A 20,690-nucleotide genomic window follows, 5' to 3' on the forward strand; every position below is an offset into this window, starting at 1 on the left:
TGCGATTAAGCTGAAGAAAAGAGGTGATATTATTTTAACTCAGGAGACTGCACACAGTGGAAATGCTAATTCTGTGAATTATTTAAATATTCGGTTATAACATACACTGGAGCCCAAAAGTTTGGAATAATGTACAGATTTTGCTCTTATGGAAAGAAATTGGTACTTTTATTCACCAAAGTGGCATTCAACTGATCACAATGTATAGTCAGACTATTAAAAAAAAAAAAATGTTCAGAACTTCTTAAACTACTTCAAAGAGTTCTCATCAAAAAATCCTCCACGTGCAGCAATGACAGCTTTACAGATCCTTGACATTCTAGCTGTCAGTTTGCCCAGATACTCAGGTGACATTTCACCCCACACTTCCTGTAGCACTTGCCATAGGTGTGGCTGTCTTGTCGGGCACTTCTCACGCACCTTACAGTCTAGCTGATCCCACAAAAGCTCAATGGGGTTAAGATCCGTAACACTCTTTTCCGATTATCTGTTGTCCAATGTCTGTGTTTCTTTGCCCACTCTAACCTTTTCTTTTTGTTTTTCTGTTTCAAAAGTGGCTTTTTCTTTGCAATTCTTCCCATAAGGCCTGTACCCCTGATTCTTCTCTTTACTGTTGTACATGAAACTGGTGTTGAGCGGGTAGAATTCAATGAAGCTGTCAGCTGAGGACATGTGAGGCATCTATTTCTCTAACTAGAGACTCTGATGTACTTATCCTCTTGTTTAGTTGTACATCTGGCCTTCCACATCTCTTTTTGTCCTTGTTAGAGTCAGTTGTCCTTTGTCTTTGAAGACTGTAGTGTACATCTTTGTATGAAATCTTCCGTTTTCTGGCAATTTCAAGCAATGCATAGCCTTCATTCCTCAAAACAATGATTGATGAGTTTCTAGAGAAAGCTGTTTCTTTTTTGCCATTTTTGACCAAATATTGACCTTAAGACATGCCAGTCTATTGCATACTGTGGCAACTCAAAAACAAACACAAAGACAATGTTAAGCTTCAATTAACAAACCGAATAGCTTTCCGCAGTGTTTGATATAATGGCAAGTGATTTTCTAGGCAAGTGATTTTCTAGGTGTTGGAGTGATGGCTGCTGTCTAGATTTGATCAAAAATGACTTTTTTCAAATAGTGATGGTGCTGTTTTTTACATCAGTAATGTCCTGACTATACTTTGTGATCAGTTGAATGCCACTTTGGTGAATTAAAGTACCAGTTTCCTTCCGAAACAGCAAAATCTGTACTTATTCTAAACTTTTGGCAGCCAGTGTAGGTAATGATAACTTTGGTTCTGTTTATGGTCAGATGAGAAACGCTTCCCAACTTGTATTGGAGTTTAAAGATACTAAAGTATAACAAATAAATACAATAATGTACATTTGATAAAATGTGTTTACTCTTTTTTATTAATATATTATTTAATAAGAATAATACAAGTATTTTAAAAGTTCATATGTGATGTTGTTTCTGTGGCAGCCCCAGAACTCCAACACTCGGTGTATACCTCAGCGTCCGAATTCACACACTCAATTCGTACATTCACTGCTGAGATATAGTGCACTAACTACCAGTCACTATATGGGAAATAGTGAATGAGTGAACGATTTCTGACACATCGAGGAAAAAAAAAATAAAAAAATAAAAAATAAATGGGGAGAGCCATAAACTGATACCTATCTGTCGCAAAATCGTCCGTGACTTCCATTATAAAACAGCTATTTTATTGTAGTAAACTCCACACATAGTTAACTCCAAAAGGATTATTTAGTGTTAAACATGTTGAAGATTGGCGGACAGGCAGTCAATGCATTAAGTGATGAACTGTTTCCTCACAAAAGCAGTTTATTCAGCGTCGGGAAGTATCTCCTCCATAGACATCCATTCAAAAGAACTGCCTCTTCTCTCCTCGCCGGTGGACTTTGTAGGCTCCCCCCTTCAGGCGGGCTCTGGTAAGGCCGGAGAGCATATGGAGGCGGAATCTCCAAAAGAGGGCGAGGTTACTCCAGTCGAGTGGTAGCATACTGCACAACTGTAGTATTTCATCCGGGTATTTCATGATGCATACCGCATACTGCAGAAATAGTATGATTAGTGTGGTAGTATGCCGTTCCGACAGCCCATGAAAACGTAGTAACTGCGCGACAGGTTTTGTGTTTTAAAGGAGAGCGGTCATGGACAGTAACGCTGTGGTAAAAGTGGGCGCGATGGCGAGCGCCACTGTGTGCGCGTTGTTCGGCGGAATCGTGTTCGCGCAGTACATTTTCACCAAAAAACAGAGAGCAGGCAAGAAAACCAAGATAATCGAAATGGTGAGCGCATACGCTTTCAATTTGTGTAACGCGCAGCCGGTCTACACTGCGAGCGAGCGACGCGGCAAAAATAGAACGCTCCCCTTTACACACAACAAAGCTCGGATGCGTTGACACTTGACAGCTGTCTGCGATGTTTTCAACGGGAGCGTTCGGCGCGAGGACAGTTGTGTGAACTGTGCACTGTGCCCCGCGCGTCAGTCGCGTCGCGTTCAGTGTAGATGGGCTGTAGATGTAATCCAGTAGTCTGAATCTCTACTGAGAATAAATACTGTTGTGTCACTGTCACTTCCAGTCTAGTTAATACTTTTTACAAATACTATTTTTGTTTTTTTGTTATCGAAAGGCTCTACATAGTAATGATGATTAACCCATGCAAAAATCAGAAATATTGCAACAACAACAAAAAATGATATATGGTTTTCACTGATATAAAAAGGGCCAGATATTTGCACATATATGCAACACATATTTCCAAATACTACAATAACGGCCGTTTGGGAAAATATATGTTGCATATATGAAAATGGACATTTTTGTAGTATTTGGAAATATATTTGCAAATATGTGACCATTTTCAGCAAAAACCATATAAATAAAGCCATTTTGCCATTTATCAGATTTCTGTATGGGAAAACACTAATGTATAAAAACTCTTTCAAAATTTTTGCATGGTAACTATAGTTTTCACCAAAATACCATGGTAAGTTTTTTGTTAGAAAACTGTGACAGCATTAACCTTCATTTGCTTTTTCAGAACTGGATCATTTTATAAATGTATGTAGAGCATGTATTTATTTAAATTAGAAACCGTGTATAATGTTGATGCATTGTTTTGTATAAGCAGTGCTGGGTGCAATCAGATTACAAAGTAATTAGTTACTGTAATGTAATAACTTTTAAGTAAAAAAAGTAGTGTAGCATGTTATATTTTGAATTCTCGTAATCCGATTACAGTTACTGACTTTCAATTAAATCATTTTAAGTGCATTATTTGGGTTACACATGTATGTTCATATGTACGTCTGAGTTTCTGTGACAGTTAAAGTATTTGTGACAATAAACTTGGAGATATAGACACTGAATTTTGTTGAGCAAAGTGTTTTAGAGAGTAACTTAAAAGTAAATCTATTAGTAATGGGATTACTTTTCCATTGAAGTAATTAGTAAAGTAATGTGATTACAATATTAGAGCAGTAGTTTGTAGTGGATTACTTAATTTGAGTAATTTACCCAACACTGTTTATAAGTTCATTTTGTTTCCAAGCTTATTGGAGAAAGCAAAGGTCTGTTACTGTCTGTTGGCAAACATATCTGTTAAATATACTTCATAAGTTGCTCTGCAACAGATGAGCAAAAGCTGAATTGATCAGTGAACTCATTGTTGAAAAGACCCAAAACGCCATTATAGAGGATTTATTGGGTAACACATTAATCCTAGTGCAGTCACATCACATTAAACACATCATTCTGAAATAAATATTGTCATTACAACAGAAGTTCAGTTAATGCAAACTGAATTTAATCATAGAAAATATTATACACCAATGAGCCAAACCATTATGACCACTCACAGGTGAAATGAATAACACTGATCATCTCCTAACAAGACCACATGTCAATGTCTGGGTAGATTAGATGATAAGTGAACAATCAGTTCTCGTAGTCAGCGTGTTGAATGCAGGAGAAATGGGCAGGAGGAAAGACCTGAGCGACACTGACAAGAGCCAAATTGTTATAGCCAGACTACTGGGTCAGAGCATCTCTGAAATGGCAAGGCTTGTGGGGTGCTCCCGCTCAGCAGTGGTGAGTACCTACCACAGTGGTCCGAGGAGGGACAAACCGGCAACAGGGTGTTGGGTGCCCAAGGCTCATCGATGCACGAGGGCATAGAAAGCCATCCCGTCTGGTCCGAACCGACCAGGGATGGATTAACCACTGGGCCGATTGGGCCGTTGCCCAGGGTCTTCTTAACCCAAAAGGCCCGAGCTCTAAATAAATTATTTATTTTGAGATACCTATTATAAATCCACGTAAATGTCAGCCTTATGTGAAATACCATTTGTTCGGCGGAATGCTTGCTGGACAACAGCAGCGCGAGCAAAGGCACTCGAGTGAATCCGCGTATCACAGGCGCAGCACGTTTATTTGAAGCACTACAGAGAACAGCATCTGATTTTCAAAATGCTTCCAAACACAAAGATAAGGTGCAGTTTACCCTGGCTGTGTACAAATCTGATGGTTTAAATTCATATAAGAGACAGAATTCGTGCAACAGTATAGAGGACTTTAAAACGTTGAAGTCCTGCATGCATTTAATGTTAAATGTACTTTAATACCCTAAATATGTGCACAGTAACCTTTTGAAATATTTGGTTTACCGTGAGAGTTCACGAACGATTATTGTATAATTTGTCAGGAGTCGAGACTTCGGAATAAAGAACGTTTATTGCCATGGATATGTCAAACACGATCTCAGATAAGCAGGGAATAAAGTGCACAGTGAGCTATGAGTCTAAATAGCACAATACATAGATCTTCAAATGATAAAATCACATTAAAGTTGAACAAAAATAACCTCTGTCACTGCCTGCAACATAGGCCTATTCTTAACCAATGGAAAATGCGTAATTCTGCCAGGCAGGTTCACTTTTCATGAGGCAGCGAACGCTATGGTTTATAAACCTCTTCGGGATGCTTTGATTTATAAATGTTTCCACATTTAACTTGTGTAATTATTATCTGTACACAGAGCAAAATGGGGGGAAAAATGACTTACCGTTTATCAAGCGCTGAATCTTTGCCAGGTGATAAACAATATGGAATCATGTGTAACAGTCACATGAAGTCCTCTTTGCAACCTGAACTTCATCAGAATGTTGATTTGTGACACCAGCACTGAAAAAGCTTGATGCAGCGCAACTAATGGTGAAACAGAACACAGGTGTCTCGCGATACGTTAATAAATATTGAAATTATTTTTAAGTTAACAGTGTCTAAAAAAATGTGATGGTCCTGCACAACGAATTATGAAACAGAACGCAGATGTCTTGTGATGCGTTTATAAATATTTAACTTATTTTAAACTTAAAAGTGAGTTGTGGCACAATGATCAAAGATGTCCGTCCAGTGCGTGTTTAAATGACCTCGACGCATGTGCAAACAGCAAATAATTCGCCCTATAGCCTACTTGAAATACTGACCCGAACCTGGCCCAAAACCTGTAGGTTTATGGGGTACTGTCGGACTCAGATCGGGTTGAAGACCTCTAAACACATGCAGAATAACCAAATAGTGATTTTGGTATTTGAATTCCATGCACATCGCTATTAATAACGCATGATTTTGGATCAGTTCATAATTAAAAAGTACAAATAACTGGTCGTGTAAGACATTGCTCCAAACTTTTCTTCCGTCAATTTGAAAAATCCAGCCAAATCTGCCAAGAGTCGCATAAAAGTGAACGTAGTCACGTGACACGTCAAGGGGGGCCTCCATGGTGGGCCTGTCAGTTCTTAATTTGTCCTTGGAACCGACAGGTCTACTGTGGCAAAAGTCACAGAAAATTTTAATGATGGTTATGGAAGGAATGTGGCAACACACAGTGCATCACACCCTGCTGCGTATGGGGCTGTGTATGGGGCTGCGTAGCCGTAGAGTGCCCGTGATGACCCCATGCGAGCGTCGGAACTGGACCTTGGAGTAGTGGAAGAAGGTCGCCTGGTCCGATGAGTTTTTCTTTTACATCATGTGGATGGCCGTGAACGCATTCGCCATTTTCCTGGGGAAGTGATGGCACCAGGATGCACTGTGGAGATAAGTTTTGTTGGACTTTAATGTGATTTTATCATTTGAAGATCTATGTATTGTGCTATTTAGGCTCATAGCTCACTGTGCACTTTATTCCCTGCTATCTGAGATTGTGTTTGGCAAATCCATGGCAATAAACGTTCTTTGTGCCCAAGTACCAACTCCCGACAAATAACACAATAAACGTTCGTGAACTTTCGCGGTAAACCAAATATTGCAAAAGGTGACCGTGCAAATATGTAGGTTATTAAGGCACTTTTAACATTAAACATTAAATGCATGCTGGATTTAAACATTTTAAAGTCCTTTATACCAGTGTTTCTCAAACTGGGGTACGTGAGGTGACAATGGGGGTATGCAAATAAAATTCTGAGATTTACCGTTCTTTTTAATTTCATCACAGTCTAAAATACATTCAAACCCAGTTCATGTATTTCTCACTGGCAAAAATCATTTTGTGTGCCCTCTAGTGTAGAAACACCATAATGGTTGTCATAAAGGTCAGATAAATATGCAATCAAATAACCTTATCTTTTAAGGTTAATAATAAACTTAGCCGGCAAATGCGTCTTACTCATGCGTCGTGTGTCACACAAGTATCTTTTTTCGCCAGCCCTACTGCTAAGTAAGTGTAAGCCACTGCTAGGTGACGTAGCTTTGTGATAGCAAGTAAAATTGATACTTCACTGTTTTACCAGTCTCGCACATGTCAGTCGTCCACAATTTTAGTTTGTCTGTTTTTTTTTTTGTTGTTTTTTTTTTTTTTTTTTTTGCAGTTTAAAACATAATTTGTATTTAAGGTTAGATGCATAGGGAGTTTTGATTCTGCTGGTATAAGTTCATAAGCTTTGACAGGTGTCAGACATCTGGTGCTACCAAATAATTTTCACTCACATTTCCTTGCATGCAAGAGACCTGTTTTTACATTCTTGCATGATGTTTTTAAAAAAGCACCTTGAGCTGACCACGCAATTGCACAGATACTTACCAGAAATGCTCAAAGTCTGCCGGCAATGACGTACCTGCAGTGATGCACAATTCCAGGCACAGAACCGACCGCTATTCTTGCATACCGTGACACGATGATGGGGGAGTTTTCAAGTTATGCAGTTATATCATATCTAGCATACCCATCTCAATCGGTAAGCCATTTATTCAATATGTACAAAACATACAAATATAACATGTTTAATATAAGGGAGTTGTTTTACAAAGATAATTGTGTTAAATATACATATTTTCAAAATACCTTGTGTGAAAGTTATCTATGCGTTAGAGAGGGGGTACATAAAAGGATGTTGAATATTTGGAGGGGTACATCACTGTTAAAAGTTTGGGAACCACTGCTCTATACTGTTGCATGAATTCTGTCTCTTATATGAATTCAAACCGTTGGAGGGAGTGTGATGCTCTGGGCAATGTTCTGCTGGGAATCCCTGGGTTTGGCCATTGATGTGGACGTCAGTTTGTCACATGCCACCTACCTAAACATCGTTGCAGACCAAGTACACCCCTTCATGGCAATGGTGTTCCCTGATGGCAGTGCCCTCTTTCAGCAGGATAATGCGCCATGCCACACTGCACACATTGGGAATGATTTGAGGAACATGACGAAGAGTTCAAGGTGTTGCCCAGGCCACCAAATTCTCCAGATCTCAATCCGATTGAGCATCTGTTGGATGTGCTGGACCAACAATTCTGATCCATGGCAGCTCCACCTCGCAATTTACAGGATTTGAAGGATCTGCTGCTAATTGCTTGGTGCCAGATACTAGGGATGGGCACGAGGACTCGGGTACTCGGACGTGGCAGCAATGATTGATCATGAAAACGATGATCGATAGTGATCACGCATGATGTGACTTCACTTAATTCGAAACCCTGTGACAATTACCTGACAACTAAACACAAACATGTCAAAGGGAGCTTATTTTTAATTTTGAGATTGATTATGTTGTGGTTTTGAGGGGTACATTGATTATCAGAGACTTGTCATGGCAAACAAACTGATACGATGCTTCAATGCTATCGTTACAATAATCAATACAAAGAGAGTGTAATTAACCGTGTTTTGAAAACCTGTCTCTGCAAAATGTTTGCTTAACACGCTTTATCATCATTTAATGTAAGAACTTTGACTCGTTAATGGATATTATTTAATAAAAGTGAATGTTTGTCACTGACTAAACCTCCCTGCCCTGCGTGACGTAACACACACCTGCATCTCGACGAATAAATGAAGATTTCCGCTCGAGTTTCCAAGTTAGATGTCCGATATAAAGTGACATTCCATTGCACGTTCCTCAGTTGAAAGGTGGAAATTCAGACTCTCCGAGTTGAATGGAACGCTTCATGAATCACATCAACGACAATACAGAGCATCACGTCTTTCCTCACTAGAGCGAACATTTGGGGACACACACACTTACACATACACCAGGTGCGTGTGGCAGTGTACATCAGGTGAGTGTTTCAAACAGCTAGTTAAATGGAACATAATGCAGCATCTTCCAAACCTGAACTTCACCTTAGCACACATATTAAAACGCAATGGATATGGCATCTCCTGTTATTTGAAATAGACAGTTCAGACAGTCACTAAAAAAACTGGTGCGCACTTTCTAAGATTACTACGGTAACCTGAAGGAAGAACAGACAGACGTGCGTTGTGCCCATTCTTTCAGAGTTGGACAGCGAATCTTCACATAATGACAAAATATGATGCATTATATTTTGAATCTTTTGTACATTTTGTAACATATTATTTTATAACAGCTTATAATAATGAATAGACAATACACTGGAACAACAAGACACAATGTGGCAGCCATAGATGTTTGTCAGACATGTTAGTATATATACAGTTATGAACATGTAATCGCCCCTTGAGTACTCGATGAGTACTCGAGTAATTAGTCTGAGTACTCATAGACAAAATGACCAAAATGCCCATCCCTACCAGATACCACAGGACACATTCAAGTGCCTTGTAGTGACCATGCCTCAGCGGGTCGGCGCTGTTTTGGCGGCACATGGAGGAACAATAGCATATTAGGCAGGTGGTCATAATTTTTTGGCTCATCGGTGTATTTAAGTATGTTGTATGATATTATGCCTATTTGTGTTAAGCAGCATTGTGTCTTAATGCTCAGTATGAGTAAACATATTTGACCTCTAGAGTGGGGAAAAAATTGCAGTGTACATAGAGATGTAAAGTAGTGAATTGATTAGTATGTAATGATTAAAGATATACGCCATCACTGGAATCAGAAACAGATTGACGTACCAACACGACTGTGAATTTTATGTGGGTGGAACACATTTACTGCTCAAATATATGAACCATAACAGTTTCAACACTCATTGTTTCTGATAATTTAGTTCTGTAACTCAAAGCCGGGTAGAGCTGTAGAACCCTGACCTATGAACCACACATACCACTCACTCTGAGATAGGAGGAGATCACCTTAGGCCTTGCGCTCAGCATAATTTAGTTAGTGGAGCTGTACACAACCACTGTCTGGCTTCATTCTTTCATTTTTATAGACGCCAATATTTAAGTGGTGAACAGGTCTCTTAAACTAACTCTTACCCAACTGAACTCGAGCTTCACCTGTGTCATTAGCACAGATTCTGTTTGTTTGTGTTGTGTTTTTGGATATGCATTGAGTGTGTATGTGTGTGTTTAGATGGATGTTTGTTTGTGTGTGTGTTTGGGTCATGTGATTGCCTGCGTAGTTTAAGATTATGGGGTGTTATCAGTTCTGAGGCGACGCCCCCTGTGTGGCAGCTCTTTATAAGCGAGTGTTACACAAGAAATAATTTTCTTTTCTGTTTGACACGGTGCCTGGAAGAGAGAGAGAGAGAGAGAGAGGTATGATTACAAGCTATTTATATACAGAGAGTTATTACTGGATGTACCAGTGTTTGTTTACTCATCATGTTACATAGTGTATGTTTATAAAGTCAGTATTTTATTTTCTATTATGACAAAGTTGTTATATGTGTGAAAAAACAAACTTACATGCAAGCTTAATGTGGATTTGCACTAGAACAAATTGAGTTGCATAATTGACTGGCTTTGAAAGGTGACTCTTGGATTGGGTTTGTTGTTGCACTTTGCTTTTGTGTGTTATGAATGCATACATGCAATGGCTGAAATTCTTAATGGCAATTAAATTGAATTGTTTAAAACTGTGTGCGGGGGGGCTTATTTGAGCACTAGTAATAATGTAGGTAAGTAGAAATGTAAGTTGTCTTGCTCATTACGTAAAAACTGTACTTGTAATATATAGCAGTTGTTCGCATCTGCCACAGTGGGTTTCTTCATAAAGACTCTGAAGATTGACTCCTGCATCTGCTCTCTTCGGGCTCCTCCCCCTCTGCAGTGACATCAGCAGAGCATTAAGGAAAGGGGCGGAAATAATTAAGCATGCCTATTGATCACTTTAATCTCATTGGTTCTTTCCGTGTGTGGTTTACGTTGTGTGACTGCAGATGCCGGAGTTTGAGAAGAACACGGTTCACATCAGAGACCCTGAGCGGGTGGAGCAGATCATCTGCAGTCTCATTAAGGGTGGAGCATCTAAACTGCAGGTACAGACACCATCAGCATACCTGCCTGTGCTTAAATAGGTCATTTGTTGGTAGCCATAATATCTTATAAAAGAAAGGAACAATTAATCGTAAATAGTCAAAGACTGCTGGTTTATAGTATAGAGTCACAAATAGGAATGGGAATCCCAAGAAATTTAATGATTCATTAATGGTTCTATTAATTATACTTTTGAGGTAAAAAAAATATTAAGAAATAAGAAATGCAATTTATATTGCATTTAATTCCCTCAGTAATCTACTGCCAAATAATGAGATTATTTCAGATATTTATAGAGCAGTGATAAATGTAATTCTTGCTTAAGGCATGTTTACGACTTTTCAGAGATTTTTTTAATTTCTTGCTATCCAATAATTGGTCCTACAGTAACCATATATTAAAAAAATATAAGCAAACAAAAAATGTGCTATCATATTTCATTACAACAAAACTCATAATATGTAGCTCAAGGGTCTTCTACGGGGGTCCGAGACGGTAGCGGTCTGTAATTTAATTTTTTTTATTTATTAATGCAGCATAATATACAGGAGTACATAACAGGGGATACATAAAGAGGGTATAACAAGAGAAATACACACATAAGCAATTTATAACATATTATACTGTATATACAACCCCAATTCCGAAAAAGTTGTGATGGTATGAAAAATGCTAATAAAACAAAAAGGAGTGATTTGTAAATTATAATCACCCTTTGCTACATTGAAAGTACTACAACTACGCATTATATGATGTTTTACCTTGAGTTTTTTTTTTTTTTTTTTTTTTTTTTTATGTACAGTAATTTCAAATCAGATGATTGTAACACACTCCAAAAAGGTTGAAACGGGCAATTTAAGACTAATAACAATTTGAAATAACTAGGCGATGTGAAACAGGAGATGTTAAACAGGTGAGGTAATCATGTCATAGTATATAGGGAGCCTCCAAAAACAGCCTGGTCCTTCAAGAGCAAGGATCATTCGAGACTTGTCAATTAGCCAACAGATGCTTCAGCAAATAATCCAGAACTTTGAGAACAATGTTCCCCAAAGACAAATTGGAAGGATTTTGGACATTTCACCCTCTACAGTGCACAATATAGTTAAAAGATTCAAGGAATCTGGTCAAATCTCGGTGCGTAAAGGGCAAAACGAAAACCATTTCTGAATGTGTGTGATCTCTGATCCCTCAGACGTTACTGTCTTAAAAAACGGTATTCATCTGTAATGGATATCATGAACATGGGCTTGGGATAACTTTAGTAAACCTTTGTTAGTCAACACCACTCGCCGCTGCATCCACAGATGCAAGTTAAGACTTTACTATGTAAAGGAGAAGCCCTACATCAACACTGTCCAGAAGCTTTGCCGATTTCTGTGGGCTCGGTCTCATCTTAGATGGAAAGTAGAACAGTGGAACTGTGTTTTTTTGTTTTTGAAAAACAAAGCCATTGTGTTATCCGGCCCAAAGAGGAAAAGGACCATCCAAGCTGTTATTAGCGTCAGGTCCAAAATCCAGTGTCTGTATGGGCCAGGGTGTGTCAGTGCCCATAGCATGGGTAACTCGCACATTTGTGAGGGCACCATTATGCAGAAAGATATATACAATTTTTGTTTTGTATTTTGGAGCAACATATACTGCCATCCCAGCATTTTCCAGCAGAATAAATTCAAACCACATACTGCCCGGATTACAAGTGCATGGCTGTGTAAGCAGAGAGTGTGGGTGCTAGACTGGCCTGCCTGCAGTCCTGATCTGTCCCCAGTTTAGAATGTGTGGCGCATTATGAAGCACACCATACAGCAATGAAGACCCCGTACAATTGTGCAGCTAAAGACTTAGATAATGGATGAATGGGGGGAAATTCCACTTTCTAAACTCAACAAACAAACGTGTCTTCAGTGCCCAAATGCTTAATAAGTGTTATTAGAAGAAATGGTGATGTTTTACAATGGTAAACACTCGACTGTCCCAACTTTTTTGGAGTGTGTTGCAATCATCTAATTTGAAATTACTGTACATTTAAAAAAAAAAAAAAAAAAATGAAATTTACAGATTAAAACATCATATAATGTGTGGTTGTAGTGCTTTCAATATAGCAAAGGGTGATTATAATTTACAAATCACTCATTTTTGTTTTTATTAACATCTTTCATACTGTCCCAACCTTTTCGGAATTGGGGTTGTACAATATAGAGTGTCAAACATATACACAAGGACAAAAGCACTTTTCAGCCTTCAAAGATACACTCGGTGAGTATTTGTTAATTAAAATATTTTACACAAAGACATGAATATCACTTTTTTAAATAATTTTAAAATGATGTACACGCGCTTTAGATGAAGATTCCAACCATATCAGTAGCTCAATAAAAGCAGATATTTTTACATCAAGTGGGTTAATATCACATGACAACCTGTATCATGCAATTGACCGAGTTACTAACACTGACAATAATAACATGTTTACTTTATATAGCTCTTTCAGCAAGTGCTCAAATATAAAAGTACATCTAAACAAAACAAGCAAACCAAACAATACAACAACAAACAATATACATACTACAGACAACAACAGTGGCCAAGTCAACCATATAGTTCAGAATGATGGTATTGATCAGCAGGAGTGTGATCCACCAGACAATCCAAACAGAGTGAGTGCAAGAGGAAAGATAAAATGTCCCAGATAAATAAAAAAAAAAAGGTTCCTGCTGGAGTGATGAAACAAACCACTACAACCTGCAGCTCTCACGGATGAACAGCGCGACATCAAGCACGAAGCGAGAACACATGATGGTCTCAGTCACAGCAGTCCAGTCACACAGATCAGTGCGCAACAACATGCAAAAATTCGTTTGGATTAAATCTAAGATTGTCCATTACACGGATATGTTTAGTATGTGATGGAAAAAAACACAGAATAAAATTAACAAAAAAGAAGATAAACAAAACCCTAGGTGTGAAGCGGCAGCGGTTAGGGCTAGGTTAGTTTATGGATAGGGTTAAACCGTTGGTATACTTCCAGTTTGACGTGAATGCTCAGAGTTTGTGTACAGTCGAATGGGAGCCTGTCAGAATATACTCCATATAACTGTGCGCACATACACAGGTGGTTAGTGCGTGCTGTGACTGCTGTGAAATGCTGGACTATTTCTCTTCAGTAGTTTAGACCCATAAAGATGTCTTTATAGTCCTTCAGACTCCAGTTATACAAATTCAGGTATCTCCAGACCTCCTCACACACACATGCTCTTGACTTGCACATCCACTAATTTTTACCTTCATCTCCTGATGTTTTAGCTGTTCTAGCGCTTCTTCGTGACAGCAACAGCTCAAATGTGAGTGTTGCCACCTTGTGCACCCACTAATTAGTGCAAATACCTCCAGGCCCATACGCATTCTGGGCACTCAAAGACGCGTGGTTAGAAAAATCAGGCTGCGCGCGTTCAGTGCTCGAGCACTCTGCTGATGACAAGATTTGCGTCACACGTCCGTATAGGACGTACTTCATTTGGGAATGTGGGCATTGTTCGGCAACCAGAATATATGATGTAATAAAAACAACCGTGAAAATAATCTACTCTGGTTTTGTGAAACAAGCACTATTTAAGCACAAGGAACAACTTTCTTGATATATATAGCACTTACAGTTGAAAAGAGCCATCTGACCATTCACTGGCATTTGATAATATCCAGAGTTTTGAATGTGACATCTCATTATCTCCCGAGGGATGATGGGATCATAAATTGTCCAGTCGATCCGCACTTCAGAATGCACACAATCTGAAACCAATTTTTGTGACAAAACAATTGGAAAATACTTCAACCAAAGCTTAATGTTTCACATTGCTCTGGTAACTTAGGATATGTATCCCAAGGTTGAGATAGGGAAACAAATAGAAAAATATTGGCGTAGATGCCAGAGTTTTAGAATTTGAGAAGTGTTTCCAGTTCCGGCAGACCTAACTAATGCAGCATAACTATGGATAAATTAGTGTATGCCTGGCTGAAAAGATAAGAGTCTATAGTCTAGATTAAACTGAGAGAGTGTGTCTGAGTCCCAAACAATGCTAGGAAGACTATTCCATAGTTTAGGAGCCAAATCTCCCTCCTTTTGTGGATTTTGATATTCTAGGTATTATTAAGAGGCCAGAATTTTGCGATCATAGTAAATGTGATGGAATATAACGTGAAAGAATGTCACTTCAGTACTGTGGAGCTGGACAATTCAAAGCTTTGTAAGTAGTTAACAGAATTTTTAAATTAATACAAAATTTAACAGGTAGCCGACGCAGTAATGGTAAAATGGAGCTATGATCATATTTCTTGGTTCTAGTCAGCACTCTAACTGTTTCATTTCGAACCAATTTAAGTTTATTTATAAACTATTTAGAGCTGGACATGACGAAAGTCATAACTTCCAGATCAGTGAGATTAAATCAGTAACTGCTCTGACTAAATATTTTTGATTAATTAAAAAGAACGGCTCATAAGAGTGTTTTATGCTGTGGATTCAGTAGAGGGGCAGCACTGCAGCTGAAAACTGTATTGTAGAGCGGTGTTGCTTCTACATTGGCGGATAAATGCACATTCAGTTGTACCATTAAGGGACATTATAAATACCCTAGTCACAAATAAAATAAAAAAATACTAAACTGAATTTTTTTTCGTACATTGTGTGCAAAAGTTTACAATAAGTAAAACTTTGTGATGGGAAATCAGTGAACAGAAATCTGTTACAAAAATTGTTCATGATTAATTCATAATTTATAATTCATAATTAATTAATTAATTTACCAGAAAAAAATTATATGCATCTTGAGTCCAAATCTGGATCACAGTCTGCTTATTGATGACCTCTGATGTAAACTTTTGCAAACAGAAATGTTCCCATATATTCATACTGCTGACTGTTTTGTTTCTGTCCTTCAGATCATCACAGATTTTGATATGACGTTAACCAGGTTTGCTGTAAACGGAAGGCGCTGCCCAACATGTCATAGTGAGTACCAACCAACCCTAACTTTCCTCAGAATATAAATGCAGATGAATCTTAATTGACTGGCATTTTTCGAAATCACATAAAAATGTGTCTTTGGGATATACTGATCTGTACTTTTTGCGTTAACAGATGTTATTGACAATTGCAAGCTGGTTACTGAAGATTGTAGGAAGATGGTATGTCATTTTCCAAATCATTACTGCAATAACAGTGTGTTTTTGGGATGTATCCACATGGTAAAAATGTTCTTCCTTCAGCTGCTGAAGCTTAAGGAGACATATTACCCTATAGAGATAGACCCTCATCTGACCATGGAGGAGAAATATCCGTTTATGGTGGAGTGGTGAGTGACCATATCGCACATGAATTTATCACTCAAAAGGCAAAAATAAATACATTTACCCTTTCTTTCCTTCAGGTATTTTAAGTCACACACGTTATTAGTGGAGCAGAAATTGCAGAGGACCAAACTCCCCGAGGTGGTGCGAGAATCAGACATTTGTCTCAGGTATAAACTTGTCCATTCACTTTCAGCAACAAATGAACACATGTTTGAATTGCAGCAGCTACACCCTGTAGTTTTGTGAAGACAAATGTAGCAGAAGTATTTCCCCCCACCCCTCCCTGTGGCATAATTTCTTAAAACACATCACTGGAGTGGGGGCCTGGGTAGCCAGAGAGTATTGACGCTGACTACCACCCCTGGAGTCGCGAATCCAGGGTGTGCTGAGTGAATCCAGCCTGGTCTCCTAAGCAACCAGATTGGGCTGGTTGCTAGGGAGGGTAGAGTCACATGGGGTAACCTCCTCGTGGTCGCAATTAAGTGGTTCTCACTCTCAATGGGGCACGTGGTAAGTTGTGCATGGGTCGCGGAGAGTAGCATGAGCCTCCACATGCTGTGATTCTCCACGGTGTCATGCACAACGAGCCACTTGGTAAGATGCGCGGATTGACTGTCTCAGAAGGGGAGGCAACTGAGACTTGTCCTCTGCCACCCGGACTGAGGTGAGTACCCGCGCCACCACGAGGACCTAGTAAGTAGTGGGAATTGGGCATTCCAAAATTGGGGAGAAAAGAGGATAAACAAAACAAAAAAATCACTGGAGATGTTTGGCTGGATCTGATGTTTCACATGTGTTTGGCCGCATGTGACAGGGAAGGTTACGAGCAGTTCTTTGATCGGCTGCAGCAGCACGTCGTTCCCGTGTTCATCTTCTCGGCGGGTCTGGGAGACGTGCTGGAGGAAGTGATCAGACAGGCTGGTGTCTACCACCCCAACATCAAAGTCGTGTCCAACTTCATGGACTTTGATGAGAACGTGAGTCTCGATGGTCTTTATAAAACATTATCAGGTCACATTCTTCTCAAACATGATTTGCTTTTATTGAACTCGTGGATCATTTTGCGTGTAATGATCATCTGTTGATGTGGAATAAAGCTGGCTTATGGAAATATGACATATTGTCTCAGGGTGTTTTGAAAGGCTTTAAAGGAGAACTGATCCATGTTTACAATAAGCATGATGGCGCTCTGAGGAACACCGAGTACTTCAAACAACTGAAGGACAATGGCAACATTATTCTGCTTGGAGACTCACTTGGTGATCTCAACATGGCAGACGGCGTGCCCAACGTGGAAAACATCCTCAAGATCGGCTTTCTCAATGATAAGGTGGTGATTTATTTCTCATCGCTCAACACAGGCCTGTTGTCGTGACCATTTACGAAATGTCACTGATTAATAATGTTGTTTGTTTTGTGTGTTTACAGGTAGAAGAACGGTTGGAAAAGTACATGGACTCTTATGATATTGTCCTAGTGAGGGATGAAACTCTTGAAGTGCCTAATTCAATTCTGCAGAAGATCTTATAATTGATGCCACAGCACAGCCTGCTGGGATAAGACTCAAATTCCAGGATTTTCCGAGTCTCCTGGATAAAACCAGCACCGAGGCAAAGCTCCTTCTGTCTGCACGCCTCACAAGTCATATATATACATCCTGTGACCTTTTTAAAGTCAAGTTCTGTCTTCATAATGAACTATTTTAATAAACACCCTGCCGTTGTTGCATCTCGGTGTTATCAAATATCAAAAGAAAAGAAAATTATTGTTTGCTGTATTTTTGATATGGAAACTTTGTATTTAGTGTTTGCAATAAATGTAAGGATGGTGCACACTGCAGATGGAAGCCCAACAGATGTTTCATGTTCATGATCGTTCTTCACATGATGTGCACTTTTAAAATCGTAAGAGCTGTTACAGTTCTCATGGAACTTTATATTTCATGTGAGTATGCATGCTGCATGCACAGAAAAAAATAAAAGCAATACTACTACATGTTTTATGTTACAGTACTACCTTGGTGCGTTTTGTCCTGTGAAAATGTTTTGTCATCATAATCGATCAAACTGCTTTTGGTGTTCAAATTTGCACTACCTCCTGATCACTTGTGAAGTGGGCAATAAAATTAGTTTCTCATGAGTATTTGATGTTTTGTGAGATAATACTTGTATGAATGTTGGCATTAGCTGCACATTGTTAGCTCTCGATACAATTGCTCTCAGATCTTTTATATTTGGCTTAAACAATTGTGATACCAACAGATTCCTACAGAATTATTTCACAGATTTACAAACATCTGAACAAATCCTTGATATGAAGAACAGTCTACATTAGAACCTCCACAAAAAATGTAGCAACTAAAAAAAAAAGGTAGCTACAGAAACTACAGTAAATGCTTCAAAAGGCCTAATATACCTATCAAATAAAAAGAGTTTATCTGGCTCAAAAACAATGACTATTTCAATTAGGGTGACATTACATAAATTCATTAAATTGAACACAAATTCATACTAAATAAACATCCTAAATTGAACATAATTTATAAATATATAAAGTTTATATTAACGAGTCGAAAACGTGATTAACAGCTGCAGTTACCATAATACTTTGCTTTAAAAAAAAATGCAGTGACTTCTACGCATGGGTTCAAGTCAATTGGTGAATCATTTATTTGAATTAGTTAATTTACATAAAAAGTCAAACAAATCGATTCACAAAAATGAAATGGAGTTTCCAAAGCTACATACTCTATGGGTGCTTCTCAATAAGAAGGCTGCAGCCCAGTTAGGCTGGATATCTCGGCTGCCACATCATGAAGCACTGTTGAAGGCAGTCTCAATTGAGAGGAACCCTGGAAGACAGCCTCGTTTCACAGCCTTCGTTCGCCGTATTTTGGAGAATGCATCAAGTTCATCCTTTGTGGCCTTCAATTACCCACACGCGCACTTAATAGACCGTTCTAAATAGCCGTGACGTCAATTTGTAGGCGAACCCAAAAGGCTAATTTGCCATGGTTCCCTCTGAATTTTCCTATGGGTTTTTTTTAATGGGGTTTTCAACATGTGTAAAATAAGGTCTGTGGTAAAGATTACTTGAAGATATGTGGACGTTTTGTTCTACAGCATAAATTATACACAGTCATATCTCAACCCCATTAAAATGCTACCTTCACGTGCTATCGGAATTATCGTTATTATGATACGAGTTTCCTACTCAGAAGTTGTAATGAACGACCCTTCAAGTTGTAATTATGACTGGGAAACTCAGCAATAATTTTGATACCTGAGGAGTCATAAACTTTCAAAATGGCAGAGGAGAGTATGGTTTCTGCAGTGGTTTTATTCATTTTTCTTAACACAGCTAATTGTCAGGTCTTGCCGTTTCGATCATATTCATTTATGTATATCAACAACCATTTGATGCATGTTGTACATTTTTACACCGTTAAAATAGCTTGCATTTGACCCAAATTCCATTAACGTCAGCAAGCTAATGGAGTAATGTACAGTATGTTATGTATGAATGGACCTGGCATCGTCCATGTTTCCTGTTCTTTCTGACAACAAAGCATTTGAACACCACGTACTCATAATTGCAACTTCAGAAGTGGGAAGTAGGATAATTCCGATAGCACATGAAGGCAGCGTTAAAACCCATAAGAAAAAATACTAAGGTAAGCCATGGCGAATACTCTTCCAGGTTTTTGGACAACTTGAACAACTCTGTTAAAGCATTTATTTACCTAATTTGACATAACTGTTTCACGAAGTTTTTTCCATGTTTTTGAGAGATATAGAATCTGTGTTTTTTGTGCAAGTTAGATGAGTAAAGACAGCATTGTGGTCTTTGTTTTAATTATTTTTTATTTATTATTATTATTTATTTTTTTATTAACAATTTTTATTGATTCCATTCATAAGACAAACAAACACAACATAAAATACGGAATCAATTATATACATTGAACCCCTCCCCCCAAACTTTTTAAATGATTATCCCCAATATTAATAACTGCCCCATCTCCTAAGATACAGAGTCTGGGGCAAAATTTTAATTGAGTGTCCAATACGTCACACATAAAGCTCTGAACCCTCAACCAAAATTCTTGGATCTTAACATATCCCAAAAAACATGTGTTGTGTCCCCATCTTCTGATTGGCATCACCAGCAGGTGGGTGTGTCTTTAAGACCAAGCCTATACAATCTAGAGGGGGTCCAATAGACTCAATGTAAAATCTTAAATTGCATCAGATGCACCCTTGCATCTGTAGATATAGACTTGACATTTTTTAGAATCCTAGCCCACACTCCCTCCTCCAATACCAAGTTTAAACCTTTCTCCCATAATCTCTTGAGAGAAGTTGAAGTTATTAGAAAAAATAGATTGTGTGTCAGCTATAAATTATAAAGACCACATTCCACATTAGTGCAACAATCAAACCCCAAACAAACAGAAAAATGAAAAAGGTGTGCATTAACCCTGTTGAATGTCAGCGCCAATCGGCATCCATCCCTCTAAACTCAAACAGTCCATGTACGCCTACGAGAGCCCCCCGCGACAACTTTGCCATCGGATTGCTCAACTCTGGTGTTTCTATACAAATTTTGTAAAACAGAATTACACAACAGAA

The 20,690-nt window shown here is 38.6% G+C and overlaps 1 protein-coding gene across 3 annotated transcripts; it reads left to right on the forward strand.

Annotated features, from left to right (window-relative positions):
* The first annotated feature begins 2,083 nt into the window (after positions 1–2,083).
* Positions 2,084–18,201, forward strand: LOC127453889 (cytosolic 5'-nucleotidase 3-like). Of its 3 annotated transcripts, none has more exons than XM_051720642.1 (9): positions 2,084–2,309; positions 10,617–10,715; positions 15,649–15,718; positions 15,848–15,894; positions 15,976–16,061; positions 16,137–16,226; positions 16,874–17,036; positions 17,189–17,389; positions 17,488–18,201. In XM_051720642.1, the coding sequence occupies exons 1-9, from the start codon at positions 2,172–2,174 to the stop codon at positions 17,587–17,589; spliced, it is 996 nt and encodes a 331-aa protein (XP_051576602.1). In that variant the 5' UTR covers positions 2,084–2,171; the 3' UTR covers positions 17,590–18,201. The 3 variants fall into 3 exon arrangements, with proteins under 3 accessions (XP_051576602.1, XP_051576603.1, XP_051576604.1); XM_051720643.1 differs by lacking the exon at positions 2,084–2,309 and adding an exon at positions 9,947–9,993; XM_051720644.1 differs by lacking the exon at positions 2,084–2,309 and adding an exon at positions 9,972–9,989 and having other exon boundaries at positions 10,615–10,715.
* Positions 18,202–20,690: the final 2,489 nt, after the last annotated feature.

Source organism: Myxocyprinus asiaticus, chromosome 16 (assembly GCF_019703515.2).
Source record: "Myxocyprinus asiaticus isolate MX2 ecotype Aquarium Trade chromosome 16, UBuf_Myxa_2, whole genome shotgun sequence".
Taxonomy (NCBI): domain Eukaryota; kingdom Metazoa; phylum Chordata; class Actinopteri; order Cypriniformes; family Catostomidae; genus Myxocyprinus; species Myxocyprinus asiaticus.

Excerpts from the sequence above, each read along its gene's own strand:
- LOC127453889 (XM_051720642.1), top strand. The coding sequence starts at position 2,172 with ATGGACAGTAACGCTGTGGTAAAAGTGGGCGCGATGGCGAGCGCCACT. Across the intron at positions 2,310-10,616 it reads AAACCAAGATAATCGAAATG|ATGCCGGAGTTTGAGAAGAA; the intron begins GTGAGCGCATAC and ends GTGTGACTGCAG. Across the intron at positions 15,895-15,975 it reads CTGAAGATTGTAGGAAGATG|CTGCTGAAGCTTAAGGAGAC; the intron begins GTATGTCATTTT and ends TTCTTCCTTCAG.